The 24,349-nt window shown below is 37.8% G+C and overlaps 1 protein-coding gene across 1 annotated transcript; it reads left to right on the forward strand.

The window, feature by feature from the left end:
• The first annotated feature begins 146 nt into the window (after positions 1-146).
• Positions 147-22,987, forward strand: fetub (fetuin B). Its single transcript, XM_030133214.1, has 8 exons — positions 147-157; positions 15,889-16,138; positions 17,084-17,197; positions 17,405-17,492; positions 17,745-17,908; positions 19,231-19,341; positions 19,618-19,704; positions 21,758-22,987. Exons 2-8 carry the CDS (start codon positions 15,929-15,931, stop codon positions 22,457-22,459), a joined length of 1,476 nt encoding a protein of 491 aa, XP_029989074.1. The 5' UTR covers positions 147-157; positions 15,889-15,928; the 3' UTR covers positions 22,460-22,987.
• The last annotated feature ends 1,362 nt before the right edge of the window (positions 22,988-24,349 follow it).

Here is a 24,349-nt window from a genome sequence, read left to right on the forward strand (position 1 = left end):
CTTACTTTTTTGATGTTTGAAAAATTGAATATGAATGAAAATACACTGATCAAAACCAAAAATATTGATACAGTTCTTTTTAATATCGATACAGTTTTGTGAAATGAAATATCACGATATATTGCAGAACCGATATTTTCTTACACCCCTACTGAACGTCCTAATGGGTCATATCTGATGACCATGAAAAAATGACAAACTGCATTTTACACCAATTATTTCAGCGTATTGATAGGATTAGCGGATCAGAACTTACGAAACATTTTAATTCAGTAGATGGTTTTGGTCGATGGTGGGTGTTTGGGTCTTTATGGGTTAATAGAAAGCAAATTGATGAAGGTCCACAACAAGTGAGACAAACATTGTCCAGGTCTGAAGCATATGGAGGCGGCTTTCATCATAATCCCCAAGACCTGACAGTCAGATATGATGAATTCTTTCTCAGTCATGACCCTTGGGAAAGAACCACAGTTGTTTCTCATTTCCCCCTTGAACTCGTTCTTCACCTCCTGCTCTGTTACAATGAATCACTGTTCATAAATCAACTGAGCGATGACGTCAGGGATGCGTCTGTATCTTCGGTGGAAACTCTGATTTACTGATGTAGTTATGAATGAATTATCAGTCAGTATTTTCTCTGTATGCACAATGTTCTCTTGGACGTCAGTAGATTCTATTGTATTTTCCTCTTTGGGTGAGTACTAATAATATATGGTACTGTAGCACCATCATGTGTTTGACATGAGAAATACACCCATTAGTCCTGAAATCCTGAGAAATGACCAGTTTTCTGGGAACTGAAAGGTCCGCTTGACTATGTCTCTACCTTTACTGGTCATAGTTTGTCATGATTATATATTCACCCCCTAAACAGGCTTTATTCACCACCACAAATCATGCATATTATGGTTCAGCAAAGGCCAGACTGGGGGAGTTTCTGTGTTTTAAGTCTGACCTCTCCCTTCTTTTTAACAGTAGATAAGCATATTACAGCCTTACTTTAACCAGGATGTGTTTTTGGCCCCAAACTCAATTCAAAAGAGTATTAAATTAAGTAAAACATGACTCTGGTTTTGATCTGTAAATCTACTATAGAAGGGACTAGCTGGGGGAAAAAAATCCTCTAATTTCTACTACAGGCAGAGCAAACAAAATGTGATATTTGCCCTCAGAGTTTTTCCACCTAAGATTTTTTTTTTACATCTCAGAGTAATATTTTTGCCAATTGATAACACTGGGTAACAAAAAAATGTTTTTAGCAAGTCGTCTAGGTTTTTTCAACTGAATTAGGACCATTTTGCACCGCTAAATCCAAAAATGACATCTGTTTTTCTCAATCAGGTCAGGTTTTTTTGGTAATTTGATTTTGAAAAATTTGATCTTCTCACAAAATATAACAATTAATACCAAAATAAGATTGGTAAGCACACTTTATGAAGCTTGTGACTTGATTCCTGTTAGGTACAATGGTGTATTCACCGCAGATGTAGCAGAATAAGTCAGGCTTATTTTTGCAAGATCTTCTAGTCGAAGCCATTTCATTCACCTGTAATATTAAAAAAAACATTAATCATAAATTGGCAAAAGTAAAATCTTCAGAACTCGTTTATTGCAAGAAATATGAAAGAATTTTGTATCATATGATGTGAAAATGCCCATAAATGTAAGCAAAAATGTTAAAAAGCCAATATGTGGCATAGTTCAGAAAGTTGACCTGATTGAGCAAAATTAATGTGATTTTTGGATTCAGCACACCAAAATTATCCTAAATGTGCTCAAAAAACTTAAACAATAAATTTGTTGTTGACCAGTGTAATGTATGTCAGACTTAATAGGAGGGCATTGACGCAGACTCTCAATACAAAACTTGCTTAAATGTCAGCTATTGTATATTTCTTGTCAGAAAAGCATGTTAGTAGCAACTGATTATCATTATACAAAGAAAACATGCAGACAAATAAAAAAAAAAAAAAAAGTAAACATAAGTGAGCTGGACTTCATTTTTAACCACTACTGACTTCTCAAAACATTACTAACTGGGTGCTTCTGTGAAACTGGTCCCAAAAAACAGGACATGGGGGCTAAAAATTCAAACCAGATGTAGACTAATGTTATGAAGCAAGTTTGGAAGCACTTTGGGTCTAGTTTAAAAATAAATATTTACTGATGTAAAAGATAAACTATTTTCGGATAAAACACATTTTTTATATCTTTTTTTTAATATTATTTTTATACAAAAATCTGCATGTAACATGTTAAAAAGGACAGAAAAATTACAACTGCTATTTTTTTTTTAAGTATCTCTTTATGCTCACAGATACATTTTGGGAATCGAACTTATTATGCAAGACAGAGTGTTGCAAACGCTGTTGCAAAATCACTGGCAATTTATTAGTGTTTAAATGGGCAGCTTCTGCATGTAACTCCAGTGGACATGATGGGTTACACATAAAACCTGGAACGAGACTGAGATTCATGAAAAACCTGCATGTCTGGATTAGAAAAAACACTAGGATCCTCAAATTTAACACAGTGTCTTTATCTATAGCAGTATATTAGACCATTTCAAGCCATGTTTTCCAGATCATATGCACTGACACCTAGGTGGCTTTTCCTGTCCCAATTTTTATCCTATTTTTGGCCCCAGTATTTTATTAAAAATTCATTAATTTTGGGATAGCTCAGAGCAAGAGAATATTTTTTTTGCATTTATCTGAGGTCATCATTAGGTACATCCTGGGAGGAAATATGTCTAAATTTCTCCAAAAAAAGTCTAAATTTCTCTTTTATTATTGGGTCTAAAAGCTGGAAAAGCCCCAGAAACCAAAATGAACCCAGTTTCACAGAAGCACCCAATTACATAATATGTGTTGCAGCTCTTTACTTGATAAGAATGAGAATTAGTAGAGTGGATTTTCTGCTTTTTTATGTGTTTATGTAGCCTACTGTCAGCCAGGGGAAAAGTTGGGCCCATTCAAAGGTGCCTAAAATATTATAAGAATATTTGGGGGGGGGGGGGTTAAACTCCTGACCTGGCATTATCATAAGTAAACACCTAGAGCAGGGGTGTCAAACTCATTTTAGTTCAGGGGCCACATTCAGCTAAATTTGTTCTGAAGTGGGCCGGACCAGTAAAATTATAATATAATAATATATAAATAATGTCAACTCCAAACTTTTCTCTGTTTTAGCGTGAAAAAAGTAAAATTACATTGTGAAAATGTTTGCATCTACAAACTATCTTTTCAAACAATGTGAATAATATGAACAAACTGGAAAAAAATGTGCAATTTTAACAATATTGTGCTTCAGTTTATCATTTATGCATGTACATTATAACTTACAGATCACAGTGGATCTACAAATACACAAAACATTTTGTAAAAGGTGGAATATTATTAAAATTGCACTTTCTTCTCGTAAGACATTTCAGACTGTTCATATTTGTTCAGGTTATTCAGACATTTTGGCAATATTATACTTTGTTTTAGTGTAAATACACGAAAATATTTACATTTACAAAGAGAAAAATTTGGAGTTGTGAGTATTTATATGTTATTATGACCCACTTGAGATTGAATTGGTCTGAATGTGGAACCTGAACTAAAATGATTGTTAACATCTTAGTGTAATTTTTGCATTTCACAAATTCATCCCATGGGCCGGACTGGACCCTTTGGCGGGGCCGGATTTGGCCCCTGGGCCGCATGTTTGACACCTGTGATCTCGAGGCTCTGTATTGCCCAATTGCGCCTCCAAACCAGGCATGAACTGCACCAAACAGAAGCAAATAGTGAGTGATGACTGTAAGTGGAGCACTAATTAGATAAATACAGTAGGTGTTATCCTGGTGATTATACATGGCTTTGACCTCTTCTTTGTTAAGCTCTTGTCAATATAAGAACAACTGCATATCATTTCACAAGAGGTACACTCAAAGGCATTATCACACTCAGAAAAAGTACATTTTTAGTCAAACAGCATTAAAGCTGAACTAGAATGGAGCTCCATCCCAACGACTGTTAAAGATCTGGATTCATACAGTTTATAAGTTTATTCATTTCTTGTCAGTCTCATTGTGCTGAACTGGTGTTATTGTGCTGTTGCAGCTTGTCCTCGTGTGTCTGCGTGGCAAGGCAAGGCAAGTTTATTTGTATAGCACATTTCAGCAACAAGGCAATTCAAGGTGCTTCACACAGGACACTGAAATAAAAGAAACAAAAAGAAACACATTTAAAACATTATAAAAGAAACATGTAATATAAAATAAAAAAAAAATAAAATAGAATAAAATAAAATAAAAATAAAAATAAAAACACACATATTAAAGTAAGAGTTGCAGTGCAGAGTTTCAAAGAGAATATAAAATTTAAAAAGTAAAACGCCTTTTAGTCAAAGGCAGCAGTGAACAGGTGAGTCTTTAACCTGGACTTAAAAGAACTCAGACTCTCAGCAGACCTGATATTTTCTAGTAGTTTGTTCCAGACATATGGAGCATAGAAACTGAACGCTGATTCTCCATGTTTAGTTCTGACTTTGGGAACATGGAGCAGACCTGCACAAGATGACCTGCACAAGATGACCTGAGTGGTCTGGATGGTCCATACTGGACTAGAAGGTCTCTGATGTATTTTGGGCCTAAACCATTCTGTGCTTTATATGCCAGTAAGAGAATTTTAAAGTCTATTTTCTGAGAGACAGGGAGCCAGTCTAGAGACCTCAGAACTGGACTGATGTGGTCCACTCTCTTGGTCTTAGTGAGGACTCGAGCAGCAGCATTCTGGATCAGCTGCAATCGTCGGATAGACTTTTTAGGCAGACCAGAGAAGATACTGTTACAGTAGTCAACTCGACTAAAGATAAATGCATGGACAAGTTTTTCAAGGTCCTGCTGTGACATCAGTCCTTAATCCTAAAAATGTTCTTGAGGTGATAGTAAGCTGACTTTGTAATTGTTTGTATGTGGTTTTTAAAATTCAGGTCTGAACCCATGACAACACCCAAATTCCTGGCCTGGCCTGAGGTTTTTAACTGAAGTGACTGGAGCTGCATGCTGATTTTAAGACGCTCCTCCTTAGGTCCAAAAACGACTACCTCGGTTTTTTCTCTGTTTAACTGAAGAAAGTTATGGCCCATCCATTCAGATATTTGCTCCATGCATTTACCCAGTGCTTGTATGGGGCTATGGTCACCTGGGGAAATTGAAATGTAGAGCTGTGTGTCATCTGCATAGTTATGGTAATCTATTTTGTTTTTTTCTATGATCTGAGCCAGTGGAAGCATGTAGATGTTGAACAGAAGGGGCCCCAGGATGGAGCCTTGGGGGACTCCACATGTAATTTTGGTCTGCTCAAATTTAAAGTTACCTATTGACACAAAATAATCCCTGCCCTTTAAGTAGGATGCAAACCAATCAAGAACTGTGCCAGATAGTCCCACCCAATTTTCCAGTCGATCAAGTAATATATCATGGTCGACTGTGTCGAATGCAGCACTGAGGTCCAGTAACACTAAAACTGAAGATCTGCCATGATCTGTGTTTAAGCGAATGTCATTAAATACTTTGAGCAGACCTGTCTCAGTGCTGTGATGTGGTCTAAAACCTGACTGAAAGACGTTAAAGCAGCTGTTGACTGTTAAGTAATTAGCTGTTGGGACACAGCCTTTTCAATGATTTTACCTAAAAAAGGAAGATTTGATATCGGCCTGTAGTTGTTCATTGAGGTCTTTTCTAGAGTGTTCTTTTTTAGGAGCGGCTTAATAACAGCTGTTTTCAGGGTCTGTGGGAAGACTCCTGAGCTGAGAGACACATTTACAATCTCTAACAGGTCAGATGCCATGACGTGTGAAACTTTTTTGAAAAAATCTGTGGGTAAAACATCTAGGCAGCAGTAGGAAGAGCTCAGTTGGTGTAGAATGTCCTCCAGATTTTTGTCATTGATTGGATTAAAGTGCGTCAGGGTGTTTAAATGGTTTTCAGACAGCACAGATCCTAAACCTGGTGTTGAGGAGTTCACAGCCTGTCTAATGTGCTGAATTTTCTCTGTAAAGAACAAAGCAAAGTCATTGCAGGCCCTGGCAGAGTGAAGTTCAGGTGCTATTAACACAGGGGAGTTTGTTAGTCTGTCAACAGTAGAAAACAGTGCTCGAGCATTATTTTTGTTTCTGGTGATAATGTTTGAGAAGAAAGACTGCCTTGCGTTCCTCAGCTGTTGATTATAAGTGTGAAGTTTCTCTTTGTAGATGTCAAAATGAATCTGGAGATTTGATTTTCGCCACCTGCGTTCAGCTTTCCGACACTCTTTTTTCATTTTTCACTGCCATGGCATTTCTCCATGGAGATCTTTTCTTGCTAGAGACAACCTTCAACTTAATGGGAGCAATGGCATCTATCACATTTAACATTTTAGAATTAAAGTTATTCACTAGCTCATTGACTGAACCACAAGGCAGGGTTGCTGTAGAAGAAAAAAGTACATTAAACATTTCACTGGTGTTTTCAGTAATGCATCGCTTCTTGATAACTTCTCTCTGATTACTTGTGTGCACAGAGATAGAGCTCTCAAAGAAAACACAACAGTGATCAAACAGGGTCACATCGCTCACAACAACCTTGTGTATGTTTAAACCCTTGGAGATAAGCAGGTCCAGAGTGTGCCCCCTGTTATGTGTGGGTTTTGACACATGCTGACTCAGCCCAAAGCTGTCAAGAGTACAGTACAGTTCTTTAGCCCCTCTGTCCTGGGGGTTGTCAACATGGATGTTAAAATCACCAACAATGATTATACAGTCATATTCAGTACAGATTATGGACAGCAGTTCATTAAAATCATCGAAAAAGTCTGCACAGTATTTAGGTGGCCTGTAGACATTTACTAATATGGCTCGAGGGGAGGACTTCAGCTGAAGAGCCACATATTCAAAAGTAGAAAAATTACTGAAAGATAATTTTTTTAAATTGGAAAGAGTTTTTGAATAAAACTGCTACTCCCCCTCCTCTCCGATTCACTCTGGCCTCACTAATAAAACTATAGTTGGGAGGGGTTGACTCAATGAGAACAGCTGTGCTGTTGTTTTGATCCAACCAAGTCTCAGTTAAAAACATAAAATCAAGGTTGTGTTCCGTGATAAAATCATTGATTAAAAATGTTTTTCCAGCTAACGATCTGATGTTCAGTAAAGCAAGTCTTAATGTCATAGGAACATCCTCTATAATTGTTGGGACAGACTGTGATTCACAGGGAATGTTTTTTAAGTTTAACAGTCTAGTGCCATCACTTTTGTGCCCCCAGTTTCTCAGCACATTCACCTTTGTTCTTCTGTGACCAATCAAGACAGGAATTTTGTATACTGAAAGCATACAGGGCCCCGGCTTGGACTGGGACGACTCATGACTGCTGGTAATCCTGCAGCCTGGACCCAGGGCACATCAGTTGGTACGAGTCTTTGGAGTCTGTGTTGGAGGTGGTGGAGGGGCGGGGGGGGCTGGGCGACGAGTCTTTGGAGCCTGTATTGGAGGTGGTGGCGGTCGACGTGGAGTGCTTATAGGGGAGAAGATAGGAGAGGGATGGGGGGTGCATCTTCGTCCAGCATTGACCAGCTCCTTCATCTGGTCAGTGAACTCCAAGTGGGGTGAGGAGGGAGAGAGGGAGGGTAAGGAGGAGAGAGACCTGGTGGGGGTTTCAGGGGTTTCAGGGGTTGAGGCAGGTGGACTATCAAAGGTGCTGTGGTTGTTGAGGGGGATGGAGGCCTGTGGAGACCCCTCCACTTCTTGACTCTGACACCTCTTTGGCTCAGAGCACTCCTTGGGTGGGGGTGAATGTTGCTCTTCCTCTGGATTTTAATCAGTCATGTTTTGTCTTTCCCTCTGGATGGTGCCTGTTGTTTAAAGTCCTTGGCAGAGGCGACTGATGGGTGACGCAGAAAGTAAAAAAGATTAGATGCCAACAATTTTACTCCTGGCTTGTTCAGGAAAAGTCCGTTCCCTTTGAAAAGGTGTCTTCGCTCCCAAAAGATGTGGAAATGTTCAATAAAATTCACTGGGTAGGCAGTACAAGCAGTAGCAAGCCACTTATTTAGAGCCCACAGCCTGCTGAACCTCTCCCCTGCATTTCTGACCAGTGGTATAGGTCCGCTGATAAACACACCCGCTTTCACAGAGCTCACTGTATTCAGCAACTCGGTGAAGTCCTGTTTTAACACTTCAGACTGTTGTTTAGCAACATCATTCCACCCTACGTGTATTATGATGTTCCTCACAGTTGGGTGTTCAGCCATGATACTCAGAATCTTTTCAGTCATGTTGGAGACCACATCCTTGGGGAAGCAGATCACTTTGGTGTTTTTACTGCACACCCTCTGTACATCTCTAATAGTATTGTCACCCACAATCAAAGTTTGAGGCCCAGGCTTTAGCTTTCCCTGTAGCCTTTTACTGTTCGACATGCTATCAGTCCTTACCCCGCTGTCTGAGGATGGATGGTCTGACGGAAATTCAGGGTCCTTCATCAGTGGAGAAAATCTGTTCTGCAGTTCAATGCTTGATTGTTTTGGAGGTTTGTTGTTCATCCTCCCTTGTACAGTTTTCCATGGCTGTGTCCTTCCAGGTACGGGGGTTGAAGAGGCACTTTGTCTGGGAGGGAGTGCAGGCCAGCCGGTCTCATCACATACCTCAGCTCGCTGTGCTCTGCCTGTTAAACGTCCTCCCATTACCCATGGAAATTATTTGTTCTTTGGCTTTGCTCCAAGGTGGTTCCAGGGAGGACTACTATTTGTAGATTTATTAAACAGAACAGAGCCTACCTGTTTCGTGGTAGCTTTGTCTGTGCTCGTTAGCTGTGTGTTAGCCAGCCCCTGTCCACTAATTTGAGCCAGGGGTAGGGTGGTGTCATTTCCACCTAGTCCGTTTACCTCCACATTAACTTCTAGGCAGTGAATTTTAGTCTCCAGCACGGCAATTTTCTGCAGAAGTTTGTCGAAGTCGTCTGCAGATAGAGGAGGCATCTTGAAGCTAATTAGCTTAGCTGAGCACTGTCTTTCCAAGTGAAGAGGTACAGGCCTGTGCTGTTGACAGCCCACAGTCAAGAAGCACTGAGGTGGTCATAAAACAGTAAAAATGGCAAAAAAAAAAAAGTCCTTCGTCTCTGCTCAATAAAGAATATCAGAGACCTTCTGTCTGCAACTTTTAGTCCAGAATAAGAAAAAAAATCATCGAAAGAATGTAAGCAAAGCAGGGAGCAAGCAGCAAAGCGTCTGCACTGCAGCAAAGCAGGAAGTAAGATGCATGTCATATACTGGTTATAGTGGTATAGAAGTCTTTGTCTTTATTTTCTACATGTTTTATACCATATGTATGTGTTACATGTTTGAAATAATACCCAATATAGCACTGGAAAAATTTAAATACTATTTTTCTAAACACAACTAATTGTAACTTAAATCTTACAGTTATTTTTAAGGTGACAAAACCAGGGACAAAAGATGAAAAAAAAAAACAAAAAAAACTTTTGGTTAATTCCATGTGCAGTGTCCACATCAAATAAATCAACAAATAAACCAATCAGTCACTTAATTATCAGCCAATGAATTTCCTCAAGTAACATGGTTTAAAATAACAAAAAGAAAGACATGAGAGAGAAAAGAAAAGTACCAAACTAAGAGCATTAAATACATACGTACATATTTGAATAATTAACTGTTAAAATGAACTGTAATAACAAATAACACAGATTTTTATTTTACTTTATTTTATTTTTTATTTTGAATATAAAAAGAAAAAACAAGGGGGAAAAATGTAAAAAAATAAATAAATAAATAAAAATTCAAAAAGGAGCAGGATGAAGTCCGACTTATATACTCCCACCCCCTTACCACATCTTTTTCTACTGATCATAAAGTCCCATGTCAGTTCCTCAGAGTAACTTAACCCTTTCATGCATAGTGGTCACTCCAGTGGACAGCTATTCTACAGCTGTTCTCTTGTATATTCATGGATTTTGTTCTTTTTTTTTTACACATATCTTTATTAAAGTTTTAAGACACTACATATCTTTTCTGGCACAAATTGGTAACATTATGTAGATCTCTCCTGAGCATAAACCCCCAGAATCACAAGCCCTCCCCATAGTTTTCACACAATTTATTAGTAAATACATGTTTCTGTGCGTCAAAAATTAAACATGTGGTGTCCAGCTGAGTGGACATTTTTGCAAAAATACGCTCATAAGAATTTTTTTTTTTTTTTTTTTTTTCAGAAGAAAATTTTCAATCGCAAATTTTTTTTCATACCTAAAGAGGAATAAAAACACTCAGGAAAAAAATTTGAGTAAGGTTCTCATAATTTGTGCATGAAAGGGTTAACAAATCTTACACATGTCAAAATAAATTCTTAACAATCCTGCACAAAATGCAAAAATATTACACATATCAAAAATAAACTCTGTCCATTTCATAGCTGTATTACACATACAGATAGACTCCACTTCAAACATAAGTCGGCAAAAGAAATTCCAGATCCACAAGGACACTCCAATATATGGAAATAAATCAAACAAAAAAGAAAACAAATATCACTTAAATGTACGACAATTTCACTGTGACGCTTCAACAACACTCAACGTCCAAAAGGAAATAAGAAGTGGAGCCCACACTGGTTGGATTTGGTTTTACAGTATTTGATGTCATAGTAAATGTAGGTGGTTGTTAATATGAGTTGGTTTTGTTTGAATTTGCTCTCCTCAAAGACCAGGTGGAAATGTGCCAACAGCTATGTGTGGTGTGTGTTATGTAAGTGTACCTGACTGAGGTTAGAGCACCAGCAGCTGCACGAAATATTGATTTTTACTTTGTGATTCCATGGATTGTTTACTTTTTTATGACTAAATCCAAAGGTTTGGCCGCTACTATAGCAGCTGGACCCTTTATGTACATACCCTCTGCTCAACTTTCAGTACTGGCCTGCACTGATTGCAAAAGTGTAAATGTTCAGGAAAATATTTATGAACTACTTACATGAATGTTGTAACTGGACATGAAGAGAATATCAAGTTGTAAAGGTTAGAAATTACAGAGGAAATTATCACACATTCATTAGTCCAGTAGAAGAGCAGAAACTGTAAGTAAAAGCAGAAGTACTATTCTAATAGTATAAAAGTAGAACGTTTCTATACATTTTCAATACATATGATGTGCGGGCTATTTTCTAACTTTAAAAAAATTATACTGAAATACAACAAACATCAATTTTACTACATTCTTTATTGTCAGTACTTGTCTTCTTTTTTGAATATTTTCATGTGAGATTATTATTTTTTATGTACAAACTGCATTTTCATAAACATATTTAATGCCCATTTGGAAATTTGACACTGGACAATGTTTACAAAAACAACAAAATTTGAATAAACTCACTGAATTACACAAAATAAGTTTTTTTTCACTCACTTGAGGTGTTTTTTGCAGATAATTTTTTTTTATCAAACAGCAAATGCCCATAGAGAAAATGAAAACACATTTTTTAGACAGTTCTTGACGTAGCAAATATTTAACTCGTGTGACTAATCTGCTGTTCGCTGCATCTTTGTGGATTTTCAGATAAAGTGCAGAAAACATGACTGCTACGTCAGATAGTGTGGACCAATAAGGAGACTGAATTATTCTGTTCCATCCATGAAAATGGACGTAGAGACACAACTATTTTCTATGGAAAATAACAACAGAGTGCTCTGCTTCTTCTATTCTGTACATTGGAGCCATCTGTAACATACCCTGTTGATGACATATGACAATCTAGATCAGGGGTCACCAATCCTGGTCCTCAGAGCCACTATCCTGCATGTTTTAGATGTTTCCCTCTGCCAGCACACCTGACGGCTGTTATCAGACTTCTGCAGAGCTTGACGATAAGTTTATCATTTGAATCATGTGTGTTGGAAGAGGGATACATCTAAAACATGCAGGATAGTAGCCCTCCAGGACCAGGGTTGGTGACCCCTGATCTACAGTTGATCATTGATTCTCATCTGGTGGGTTGAACCTAAAAGTGGGTCACAAACCCCTTTTTAGTGGGTCATGGGCCTTTGTCTGGGCAACAAATAATGTTAAGAAACCGATCCTGTGCTTTATTACCCCACCCCCCGAAGAAGAGGCAAGGGGGTTTTTTTTTTGGTTCGGTTTGCTTTTTTTTGTTTGTTAACACTCTAGCAGCAAAACTGTTGGTTGAATTCATAGATTTATTGATAGTTAGTGACCCAGAATAGATCTGATTACATTTTGGGAAAAGTAGGTCAAAGTAAAAAAAATTGTATGAATTTTTGCAATCTTTATTTTTCTCATTTTTACTTATAATGGTCGAACATGCATGTCTGTAGCAGCAAAATTATTAGTGGAATTCATACTAAATTGGATTTATAGATTGCCAGTGACCCACAATAGATGTCGTTACATTTTGGGGAAAGTAGGTCAAAGTTAAAATTTTTTATGAATTTTTTAAATCTTTTTTCCCCCATTTACTTATAATGGCCAAACTTTCAAATGTCTATAAAGACATAAATTTTGTTTCAATTTACTTTGGCACATAGCTAGAGGCAGTTGATATGCTGACATCAGCACACACATAGGCATGATGACATCAGCTTGATCATGCCAAAATAAGTTACAATAGAGGATATGCACTTGACGTCACCACTAGTGGAAGTCACCACGGTTACGTCCACTGAGTGGCCGAAAGAGGGAGATGAGTAGAGGCTTTGGCTTGAATACTGCGAAAACTTTAGAACAATCTAAAAAATGGGGAAGAGCTGTTGTGCCATTGATCGCACAAATAGGTTTAAAAAGCACTCGAAGTTATCGTTTTACCAGCGACCTAAAGCCAAAGACAGAAGAAGCAGATGGATCACTGCAATTCGTAGAAATAACTGGAATCCAGGCAATGAAACCTGGATTTGTGGTTGCCATTTCATGTTAGCTAACGTTAATTTATGCTGTATTCTTGCGTAAAATCATACCTTAAATTACATATTGTTTTGTCTAACGTTACTTCTTAGTAAAGCTCTTAATGTTAGCATCTGTCATTTAGTTCTATATTTCATAACTGAAACATTTTTGTCTACAATTGTGTGATTCTGAACCTTGTGCTCTACAGGATTTGTAAACGAGCTTAAACTGAGGCTAACCTAGTTTTCCAAACAAGGGGGTACTCTACACAAAGCTGTTGTATCTATGTTGTGTCAAGTATTTGATGTTAACTCTACTTAAATCTCCACAGTACCAGTAGATCATCCACTCACTTGGGTCAATACTAAGGGTTCAACTCCAGTAAATCAGTAGTGAACTGTGAGCACTACTGCTGGGCCTTTACTTTGGAAATCACCGCCAAGAAAATACGTCTGCACTGACATAAAACCTCAAAAACAATAGTATGTTGAGTTGAAAGCACTCACCAGCTGTAATCCTCTAATTAACGATGACGAGGATGTCAACAACTCTTTGTCTTCTGTATGCTTTCAGCCTTTGCATTGTGGATTTTCCCAGTGTTGAAATCAGGTTCATATAAATGTCAGGATACGTGATTTCCGTCCACATATCAGTGTTCGTAGACCACTTGTTGTTTGATAGTTGTATGAATCCATGTCCAGTCCAAATGTCTTTAATTTCATGCTATATTCCACATTTTTCCCAGTCTCGCTGTAGTTACTGCTATGCTCCGCCATGTTGAGCCGGTTTGTTTTTGCCACTCAGTCTGACTTAGAGGGGCGTGGCCTTGGGGGGAAGTGACGTATGTGCATTCACTCTATACTTACGAGGGGCGGGGTTTGCTGTGCCCTGCCACCACCTGTTGTTTATGGAGTTGAGCTCCGCCCATTCACACTCCTAACAGTAGGTGGCGGTACTGAGCTGTGACACTAATGAACACTGTACATTTTACAGCATAAAAGAAGACCCACAGGCGTATGTTTATACCATGGCGACACTCAGGTATGACAGTGACTGTATCAGATATGGTTTTACCGACAGTGAAGACAGAAACCTCAGTGTGTTTAATTCTTGAATAAGTGACTGAATGCACTTTTAATTTTTAACTGAGTGCACATTTTTGGTTTTGGTTAAAATATCCCTCAATAAGTGTTACAGGAATATTTCCATATCGCTACCTGTGGTCAGTTTGGTTTCTCATTAAACTGGGCTTCTGTGTTTTCATACTGTGATATCCTGTATTATCTCAGACTCAAACACACCATGTTTTTTATTAAATAAATTTGTTGAAGTTTAGCTGTTGTTAATTTGGGTCAGGGTTTGTCATTGAGGGTTGATAGTGGGTCCTGAAGCCAGACCAGTTGAGAACCACTGGTCTGGATGATTCACTCCTAACCAGTTTATGGAAACACACACATAGCCTAATTTGCATTTTCATATTTGCAACTTTTCACAATTTCACTTTGTATTCACTTGGCATTTGATGGAATTGCAGCTACTGTCACATATATTTTGGTGAAATTAGTCTTGATATTGTAAAGTGATGTGAAATTCAACTCCATAATTCTCTTTAAATGCATTAATGCTAAAAACAACAAAAGCCACTCTTGAAAATGTAAGACAGACAGTTGAATAGTCTCCTCACTCCCATAAAGTGTGTGTCACAGAAGACTGCTTTGAATACCAGGTACATTTTCAATATACTGTGTTACCACACTGCAAAAAAGGAATATGTGACTTGAATAAACTGACTTGAATTTGGAATATTATCTTGAAAGATCATTTTTTAGATTCAATTACTTATTAGACTTAATCGTGTTAAGATTATTTGACTTGTTCCAAGAATTTAAATCTAGAACAAATTTTAAGCAATATTTATAACATAACAAGCTACATTGTTGGGGGTGAGTATGTTTGCCCTCAAGAAATTTTTACTAGTTTTTTTATTCAGTTTTGCCTATACATATCTATTGAGTCATTACATTTTCATTATAATAATAAATAATCTTACTATGAAGACTTGAAACAAGTATATTCTGTTTAAATTAACAATTTCAGCATTCTATAATCCTTTGATTGTATTTACTTATTTTAAGAAAACTTGATAAGTGTAATTTTTTACTGCACTAGTGGATAATTTGCTTGAAACAACACATTTTAACCCAATAATGAGTTTAATTTGCTTATTTTTGTACAGGCCTAAAATGCTTACTCAGCCTCTGGTCAGTCCTGTGGTGACTCTCACGTCCCATTATGTTCCACCTACATAGACTGATAAACATGTAGGCCATTGATTCACTATGCTTTGTTTTTCACTGAAATAATCACAGTGTTTTTGTCGTAACTGAGATTTCACAGTGCCTAATGATATCAGCAGTGACCTTAGATGCTTTGTAGCTTGATGTGCATGTATTTGCTGATCGATATATGACCGGTTGTCTGTTATTTGTAAGTAATGAGTCATGATAGTGGCACCAGAAAGTGACCTGTAAAACTGAAACGATTATTCTGTAATTGGTATGGGGGAAAAATGATCAAAGCCTAGACCTAATCTGACTCCATTCTACCAACTGAGTACTGCAGATCATGTGTTTTGGGTGATTATTTTCCCTATTGATCACTGAGAAGATTGGACTGTAAGAGCTGATTATGTCCTAACTGATAAGCTCCATTGTGCAAGTTAGCTGACTGGCTGGCAGATGCATGAAAAGTCGAAACATACCTTCATACGGCCAAGGATCGGTGGAGGTCAATGGTTATATTTGCCTGAAATGATAGGGGGAGCAGTGATTTAGTAAGTCTGTGTGTAGGTGGGTTGGTGGGTGGGTGGGTGATGTCTTGCAGTGAACAGTAGCAGATATAAAAGCCCATCACATCCCTCTATATGCACCTCTCTGGCTTCTTTGTGTGGGATAGTGTGTGTGTGCTTGACAGAGACTTTTGAAGGCCTTTAACCATGAAGCACTGTGTGCTGTTGTCACTGTTGTTGGCGTTGGGGTGCGTCCACGGAGCCCCTGTGGACCAGGACGGCATGGCGGCAGGTTCCTGTACAGATGAGGCCATGGTGGGTGTCGCAAAAGAGGCTCTCACCAAGATCAACCGGGACCGGACTGAGGGCTACAAGTTCAGCTTCCACAGCCTGGCCAATGTCCACACAGAAACACATGTGAGTCAAACCAGTGGACACTAAACACAGAACCTGCTCGCTCTGTGCTTTACAATTAAATAGTCACAAATTTATCAGAAGAACATCCTAAAATTCATGAGATTTAGCCAAGACTACAGATGAGTTAACTCTCACAGCTGGAAGTGGCTGAAAGAATGTACTAATTTAAAATGCTCAGTACCTTCTGAACCGCTAATCCTATCGATACTTTTAAATAATTTAGATAAAAGTCAGTTTCTCAGGTTTTCGCTGGTATCAGACATGACCCGTTTGAACATTCAGAGGCTCAATAGTGAACATGGAAACACATCGTCCTCTTCAAAACTCATGTAGTTTGACAAATTATAGTTCTAAACACTTGTTTCTCATTCACTTAATGATATATATTGCTGTAAAGGACACATTTTCTTCACTATCTTTTTGTTCAGATATAATAAGAATTAAATTTACTTCTAGCTTTTCTGACCATCTACATGTGAGTAAACTAAATATAGGAAAATACCAGATTTTCACTGCAAAAAAAAAAAAAAGAAGACATTATCACTTAAGAAACGTTACAAAAATGGTTCTAGTTCTTTAAGGGTTAAAAAGTTAGATGTTTGTAGATGTTTCAATACACTTTGGAAAACGCATGAACTCTACTGGGGGGATGGACACCATTCTTTCAAAGGATATTCCCTCCTTTAATATCATTTAAGGGTTTAATATAGAGGGAAAAATTATTTAGAAGCTGCCACAAAACAGTTTTAGGTCTGTAAAGGTTAAATATTTATAATATTTCACCTTTAAAGCCAGAATCCTATGTAATTCATTACCTGCATTCAATACAAAGAGTAAAATATTAGCCCCAGAACAACTGCTGCCAGAACACCTGATGAAATAATTTATAAATATAATATAAAATGGATAATCATTGACAATTACAAATCCTTTTTCATGTCACAGGGAGAGACCGGCATAGTTTATTACATGACTCTGAGGGTTGTGGAGACCAACTGCAGCGTCCTCAGCGGGAAGGACTGGAAGCTCTGCCAGGCTCGTCCCATTGAAGATACACCGGTAAGGAAACACACCGATGGTTTATCCAGAATAGTATTTTATATAGTAAAGATCAGTTTGCTTTCTCCATAGTAAATAATTTTTATTGCAAAGTATGTCTCACTGTGAGAAAGTTAACAGTTCAAATCTGAAACACGTTCTTTATGTGGACGTGCAGTGTATTAAAATACTGTATTGCTGAAATGCTGTCTGTGTCTGTTCTTGCAGGTTTATGGACAGTGTAAAGCTGTCCTCTACATCAATAAACCACACAGAGTGGTGCGTCTCTACAAATACAACTGTGTTGTCAGGCCAGGTAAAAGACTCAATATGAAATAACAGTGTCTGTATATAATAAGGCATTATACATTACAATACATAATAATATATCACAGTACATTACATTAATTTAATGGATTCACATTCATTCTCATTTTAACTGTCTCAAACAAACATGAGTAACTCTAAACCTGATTCAATCATGGCTTGATTATAAATTATACTCATATATCTTTAAAGCTCAGGTTTGTAGTCAGCTAACGAAAGTGTCCATTTTGTCTCTTTTCAGCTCCTAAAACAAAGGTGTATGAAGTATGTCCAGACTGTCCAACCTTTGTCACCAACAGTGATGAGATGAAGCAGATTGCATCTCAGTCTATGGAGGGTTTCAACAGACAGAGTCAGTTGGCCAATAAGTTCGCCTTGGACAAGGTCACCCGTTCTTCTTTGGCAGTAAGTTCTACACATCCCCGACAGATGATCATATAGATTGTATTTATTTATTTAACCTTTATTTATCCAGGAAATCCCTTGAATTAAAATCTCTTTTTTGAGGGAAACCTGGAGAAGACAGCACACCATTACAAAGTTACAAAAATTCTAAAATAAACATGTTAAAAATGGACAAAGGACAACAGACACATACAACAAAATCCAGCTTAGGAAAAGCTATTGCACTCTTCAGTAACACAGTTTTTTATCAGAGCTTTGAACTCTGCCAGGGAGACCAAATCATTAAACTGTAATGTGTTCTGAAGATTCTTCCATGACCGTGGTGCAAAATAAGAGAAAGCTGCTCTACCAAGTTCTGTGCTAATCCTGGGTACCTGGTAGAGCAGCCATCTAGTGGAACGAAAGGTATAGCAGCTGTGTGTGAGTGATAGTGGATTACATAAATATGAAGGGAGTTTACCCCTGCACTCAAACTAGTCGCTTTTCCAATGACTCTCAAATTGCGTGAATATAACTTGAGCGTAAAAATTTACCTTTTGGAAAAACGGGAGTTTTAAAAGAAACATGGTGCAGTATGTGTGGACATACTGGGAAACCCAATAATTTTTTAATTTAGTACGGGATAGTGGGGTAATATATAGTAATAATGAATATATCTATGAATCAACACAATATTTACGTTCTTCGCCATGTTTATGGAATGACTTCTCATGTTATCTCACCATAATAAATGAACAAATCATCACATTTGTGATTTAATGGAAGAACCGACATTACACACTTCTGTTTTTTCGACATTTAATAAATATCGGTAAAGTTTTGCGCATATGTCCAATGGAAAAGCGAGTACTGACACACTGAAGAGTAAAGAGACTCATCCAGAATCCCAACAATGATATCTAAACCCTGTTGTTGATGAACGTCATTGTCATGGTTCGAATAACAGAGTAACAATATGACTACTTGCAATTGACCACTAGAGGTCACTAAATAGCAGGATGTAACTATGGGTCAAACTATGCTCAACTGACCTCTGAGTATTTTTTTAAACCATGTACTTAAAAAAAAAAGTTTGTTGGTATGGTCAGCTTGGATGTAGGACAAGTCTTAAATTTTCATCTTAAAATCCATACAAAAATCCAATCTAACTTATCTAAAAATGTATATTATTGATCCCCTCACCTTTTTCATAACTGTCCACGTCAAGCTCTAATATCGGTCAGAAGTTCTCTTGTTCAGTTATAAAATCCTTAACACCGAACATTACTATCTGTTCATAATTTCTGACAGTCGTCCTTCTTCTTCTGTGTTTGTTTACGCAGATGGGCATGGCTACATTTTACAACGTAGAATTCACCATCCAGGAGACGACCTGCACTAAGGACAATGACACAGCAGCAGAAAACTGTCCTGTCATGGACTGCGAGTTTGCTGTGAGTTAAAAAAAAAAAAAAAACTAAAGGGGGGGGGGGGGGGGGGGGGGGTCCTAGACTTCCATCATCCCACTTTAATTAAAAATGTTTACCTTACAATGTTGCAAAACCTTTTAAAGATAATTAATTTCATTACTCAACCATTTTTATTTTACCATCCTTATTTTATCCTCATTGTATCATCGCTTTCCTCAGAAATTCAGATTTTCATCTCCAGTAAAACCATTACTCTCTTCCCTTGTCTCATATTTTTGATTTCTTGTTCTTGTCTCTCAGCACAAGGGCTTCTGTAAGGCTTCCAAATCCCGTAGTCCCACCGGCGATGAGGAAATAAGTGTTCAGTGTGAGATCTATGAGCCCGAGGTAAGACTTAAGTCACATATTTGCTGAATTCATTCACAAACAAATGATTTTTTGCTTTACAATAACACATTTTTTTGAAAGAATTAAATACAACTGAACAAGATTATTGTAACAGTGCTGCAGATATGACACATTTTTATTGGTTGATCGTCAACTTAAAGGTAGGGTTGGAGATCCTGGAAAAAGGGTTCAACCAAGCTACATTTTGAAAAGACACAATTCAAAAGTCCAAACCCCTTTCTTCACGTTTCCCCCCGAAGCCACGCCTCCAGAGTACCAGACTGTACTCACAGAGGGGGGAGGGACAAAATGGCAGTTGAGTTTGATAGACATATCACCATTCAGTCATTTCGATGGGGCGGTTAAAATGATTGGATGGTGTTTTTTCAGTCCTGTGCGTTCCACAGGTGACTAAATTTTCTAATTTTTGTGTTAGAGCATTTAATTAATTGGTTGCAACTGGGGTGTGAAGGGGATTTTAAGCAATACAGTAAAAAAAATGCTCCAGGAAAACATCTCCTACCCTATCTTTAATGTTACATCAGTTCCTTCAAAAACAATAAAAGCCAGTGTGATTTCCTTCTCACTGATTTATGGATTATAGCAACACAGTATATATGTTTGATACTCACAGCAAAGGCCCATGAATTCAATGTCTCCTCTACTTATTTTCACAACTTGCTATTTGATATTCATTCAATTCCTACAAATCCGTCTTTGCATGATCTAATTTAATAGCACAGTTTGCAAGAGCGATAGACTACGAGCAACTATAGCATTGTGGCTGTGATGGTGTTTAACCCTTTCATGCATGAATTATGAGAACCTTAGTCAATATTTTTTTCTTCAGTGTTTTTATTCCTCTTTAGGCATGAAAAAAATAATGCAAATGAATTTTATTTTTATGAACCTATTTTTCATGGAGTCACAAAAATGTCCACTCAGCTGGACACCATGCATTTCATTTCTGAAGCAAAGAAACATGTATTTAAAACTCATCATCAGAAAGTGATACACTGTGTGAAAACTATGAAATAAAAACATTTTTTCATTAAATGCCAAACTAATTTAATTGCTAAATCGCTAATGTTTTCTCACATTTTATCATACTCTAATATTAGTTATTACTCATTTCATGGAGATAATATCCTCCCAGGAATTTGACAGTTTTAGCTTTTTTACATTAAAAAATTGTCTTGATTTGAAACTGCATAATGCAACCGTTTTTTTCAGATACATTTTTAAAATAATTTTTATTTATTGATTGATTTGTTAATGTTAATTTGTTTCCTTTGTAATCATATGAAAAAAATAACTTTTTGTTTCAGAAAACTGTTAATTACAGTCTAATAACAAGTAGCAACTGATTTACACTAAAACATGTTTGTTACTGTAGATCAGGTTTATCATGAGCAGCAAAGTTACAATAATTGTATGAACTGCAGTGTTTGGGAGGATGCAGAAGTGTCCTCTATGTTGGCTGATATGGAACTAAAACAAAACCCATAAATATACAATACAATAGCTGTGGAATATCTGTTCACTGTAGTGACCACTATGCATGAAAGGGTTAATGTCTAATTACATCTGTAGATTCATTTAGCAGGCACTTTCTTTTCTATATCATAGATTAAAACATAAACATCTCTGTAGGTTTTTTTTGTTTGTTTTATTTTAACCAAAGTCTTTATTTGTAACATCTATCAATGCTTCTATCAGTGTCGCACACTCATCAAAGTCACCTACTGCACACTTGTTACTTTATTTATTAATGTTATTACTATTTTTTGTCATTTTTGTCACTTCAATGAATTTTTATATTTTTTAGTTTTCTATTGTAATTGATGTACATTGTCTTGAGTTGCTGTACATTTGAATTTCCCCCTTGGTATATCTTATCTTATCTTATCTCAACTGAAACCCTTTCACTGTCTTTGAAACATGAGATCCAGAAAAACCAAACTGTAACTCATTTTCTTCTATAAACACCATTATACACTGTAAAATATGTAGCTTCAGGCCGCACACTGACTGGTTAACCCTTTACCTCCAGGCCGCTGAGAGGGAGAAGCGCCTGCACAACCTGGGTGCAGAGACCGACCACAGCCACAACGACACAGACCATACCCACGACCACACCGCAGACCAGACCCACGACCACGCACACGACCACACCAAGAGCCACGCTCACCACGACCAAACCCACACGCACGCAGAGGGCGGCGACCACCACCACACACATGACCACCAGCCAGGCAGCACCCACAGGCACGCCCACGACCACTCCCACGATCACGGTCACGGCCACGACCACGTGCACGCTCACCACGCCAAGGCGCACGACCACAGCGGAGACTCGCCCAACCACCACCACGACTACAAACACGCCGACGGCACCCACACCCACGAGCACGACCACGAGCTGGCTCTGGATCACGACCACAAGCACAGTCACCTGCACGAACACGAGCACCACCACCATCACCATGACCACCACCACGAGACCACGGCCCACGACCATCCAGAGGGCGAGGTCAAGGTTATCCCCGCTATGGGCGAGGCCACGCAAGATACCGCCGTCCCATCTGCAGCCCCTGAGGTTGGAGTGACCCTGCCCGCCAAGCCCGACCCCCAGATCCCTGGAGAGAGAGAGCCCACCGTCCTCCCCTACCCCACCGCAGTCTCAGCCGAGTGCCCTAAGGCGCTGGAATCTAACTTCGTGGACAATCTCTTCACTGAGGACACCACATTCTAACCAGATGAATAAAGTTTCCACATTGAAGTCACATGCGTACATTACTGTCTTTTAAAAAACACATTGAATTGTAATAGAAACAGGAATTCAACACATACTGACAATATTTTTACATCAACTTCACCTCCCTTTTGAGACACACAGCTACACTTACACTTACCATCTCAAATATTGAATGTTATTTTACAGTCATGCAAGTAACATGAAAGTTTTCTATATCTGTCATCTATGCTTGGCTGCACAAGAAAATAAATGCTACCACAAATATTCCTTCTGTGCTTTTGTATTGACGAAAACCAAAGAAATCTCCAGATGATTCTGTATTTATGCTATTTTTGCTCTTTGTTATACTCTATGACACTGTGGGGACCTATTAGCTAATATAGAAACCATCCAGCTATTACAATAATAAGCAAAATGCTAAGAACTTTAGCTTTAAAAGTGATGTATCAGGCTAAATGTGGATTTTCTAAGCAAAGCAAAAAATGAACAAATTGGTGAACTGACTGATTATTCTATTTGGCCGGTTGTCATTTTTTCATAATATGTGTAGAAGATTAAAATAGGTCAAGTTTCTTAAATATTTATTAGTCTTCATAATACTGAGGTTTAAGCAGTGGTTTTATGTGGCTGATTTTGCAGGTCTCTGTGTGGTTTGTCACATGTTCTGTATTTCTGTTGAGATATGTAAAAAAAAAAAAAAAAAAAAAAATGAAGTTAAACATATATCCATACATTTTCTGTCATGGATTAACCCTGTACAAACTGGAGTCTATCCCATCTGACAGAAACACTTGGAGACAACCATTCAGTCTTGAGACAGTTTAACCAATTAATCCTCTTAAACTGACAGTGTTTGGACACAAAAACCAAGGAAGACCTGAGTGAAAATCCATGCAGACAAGGAAAGACCTTTATACTTCATAACATTTCCAATATGGCATTAGATATAAACATTTCCAAAGTAATAAGCTAAATTTCTTTCTGAATAAATGGTTAATACAATACAAAAGAACAAGAATCAGGTATTTATAATGTGCAGAACTCAGTCTTTTTTTTTTTGTGAGGTTCGTATACTGGTTAATGGCTGGGTCTAAAGTGTGTGTGAAAGGTTGTTCCTTTAGAAACACTAAAATGGTTAGAGTTTAACTACATTTACTTGTAATCAGTGCAAACATTTATTGGTGATCAGCCCTAAATACTCAGCAAACATTGCTTATCGGTGTTCTGTAGGTTTAAAAGTCAGTAAATAATCTGACCATCCTTTCATGATCTTAAACATGAGAACGGGGTATGTATTTTATTTTATTTTTCTTTCTTTCATCATTCATCTGTCTCATATACCTATCTCATTTAGGTCAAATAAAAAAAGAAATGGTTGAATCCACTCCCATGAATAGTGAGGGTCTACATTTGTTGTTCACACTGTCATTTATAAACATAATGAAATACACTTAATTATATAACTTATGCAATGACACTTTACAGGACATACAGCGCATAAATGTATTATGGGAGCAGCAGCATCTTTTCACTTGACAACACACTTTTAATAAAGCATTTTGGTACCAACAGGAACATTCATTGTTCTGTCCTGAATGAGTCTGTCTTCAGTTTGCTGAAACCCACTGACCCCAGGTGCACTATGACCGTGCAGTTCCTCTGGACCAGCCATTGGCCTGCAGAGCAGCAGATACGATCTGTTTACTCATCCTTTGGGAAAGAGGGGAAGGTCCAACACCAGCCTTACATGTATCTCTCCAAAGTCTAACCAGACAAAACTAACATTACATGTCTAGAGAAAAAATCACAAGCCAGTGTGTGGTTGACTTCATGTTAAATTCCTGGTCAGACTAGGCTTTACATCAGTTTAGACATTCCACACTAGTG

This window comes from Sphaeramia orbicularis, chromosome 4, assembly GCF_902148855.1.
Source record: "Sphaeramia orbicularis chromosome 4, fSphaOr1.1, whole genome shotgun sequence".
Lineage (NCBI taxonomy): Eukaryota > Metazoa > Chordata > Actinopteri > Kurtiformes > Apogonidae > Sphaeramia > Sphaeramia orbicularis.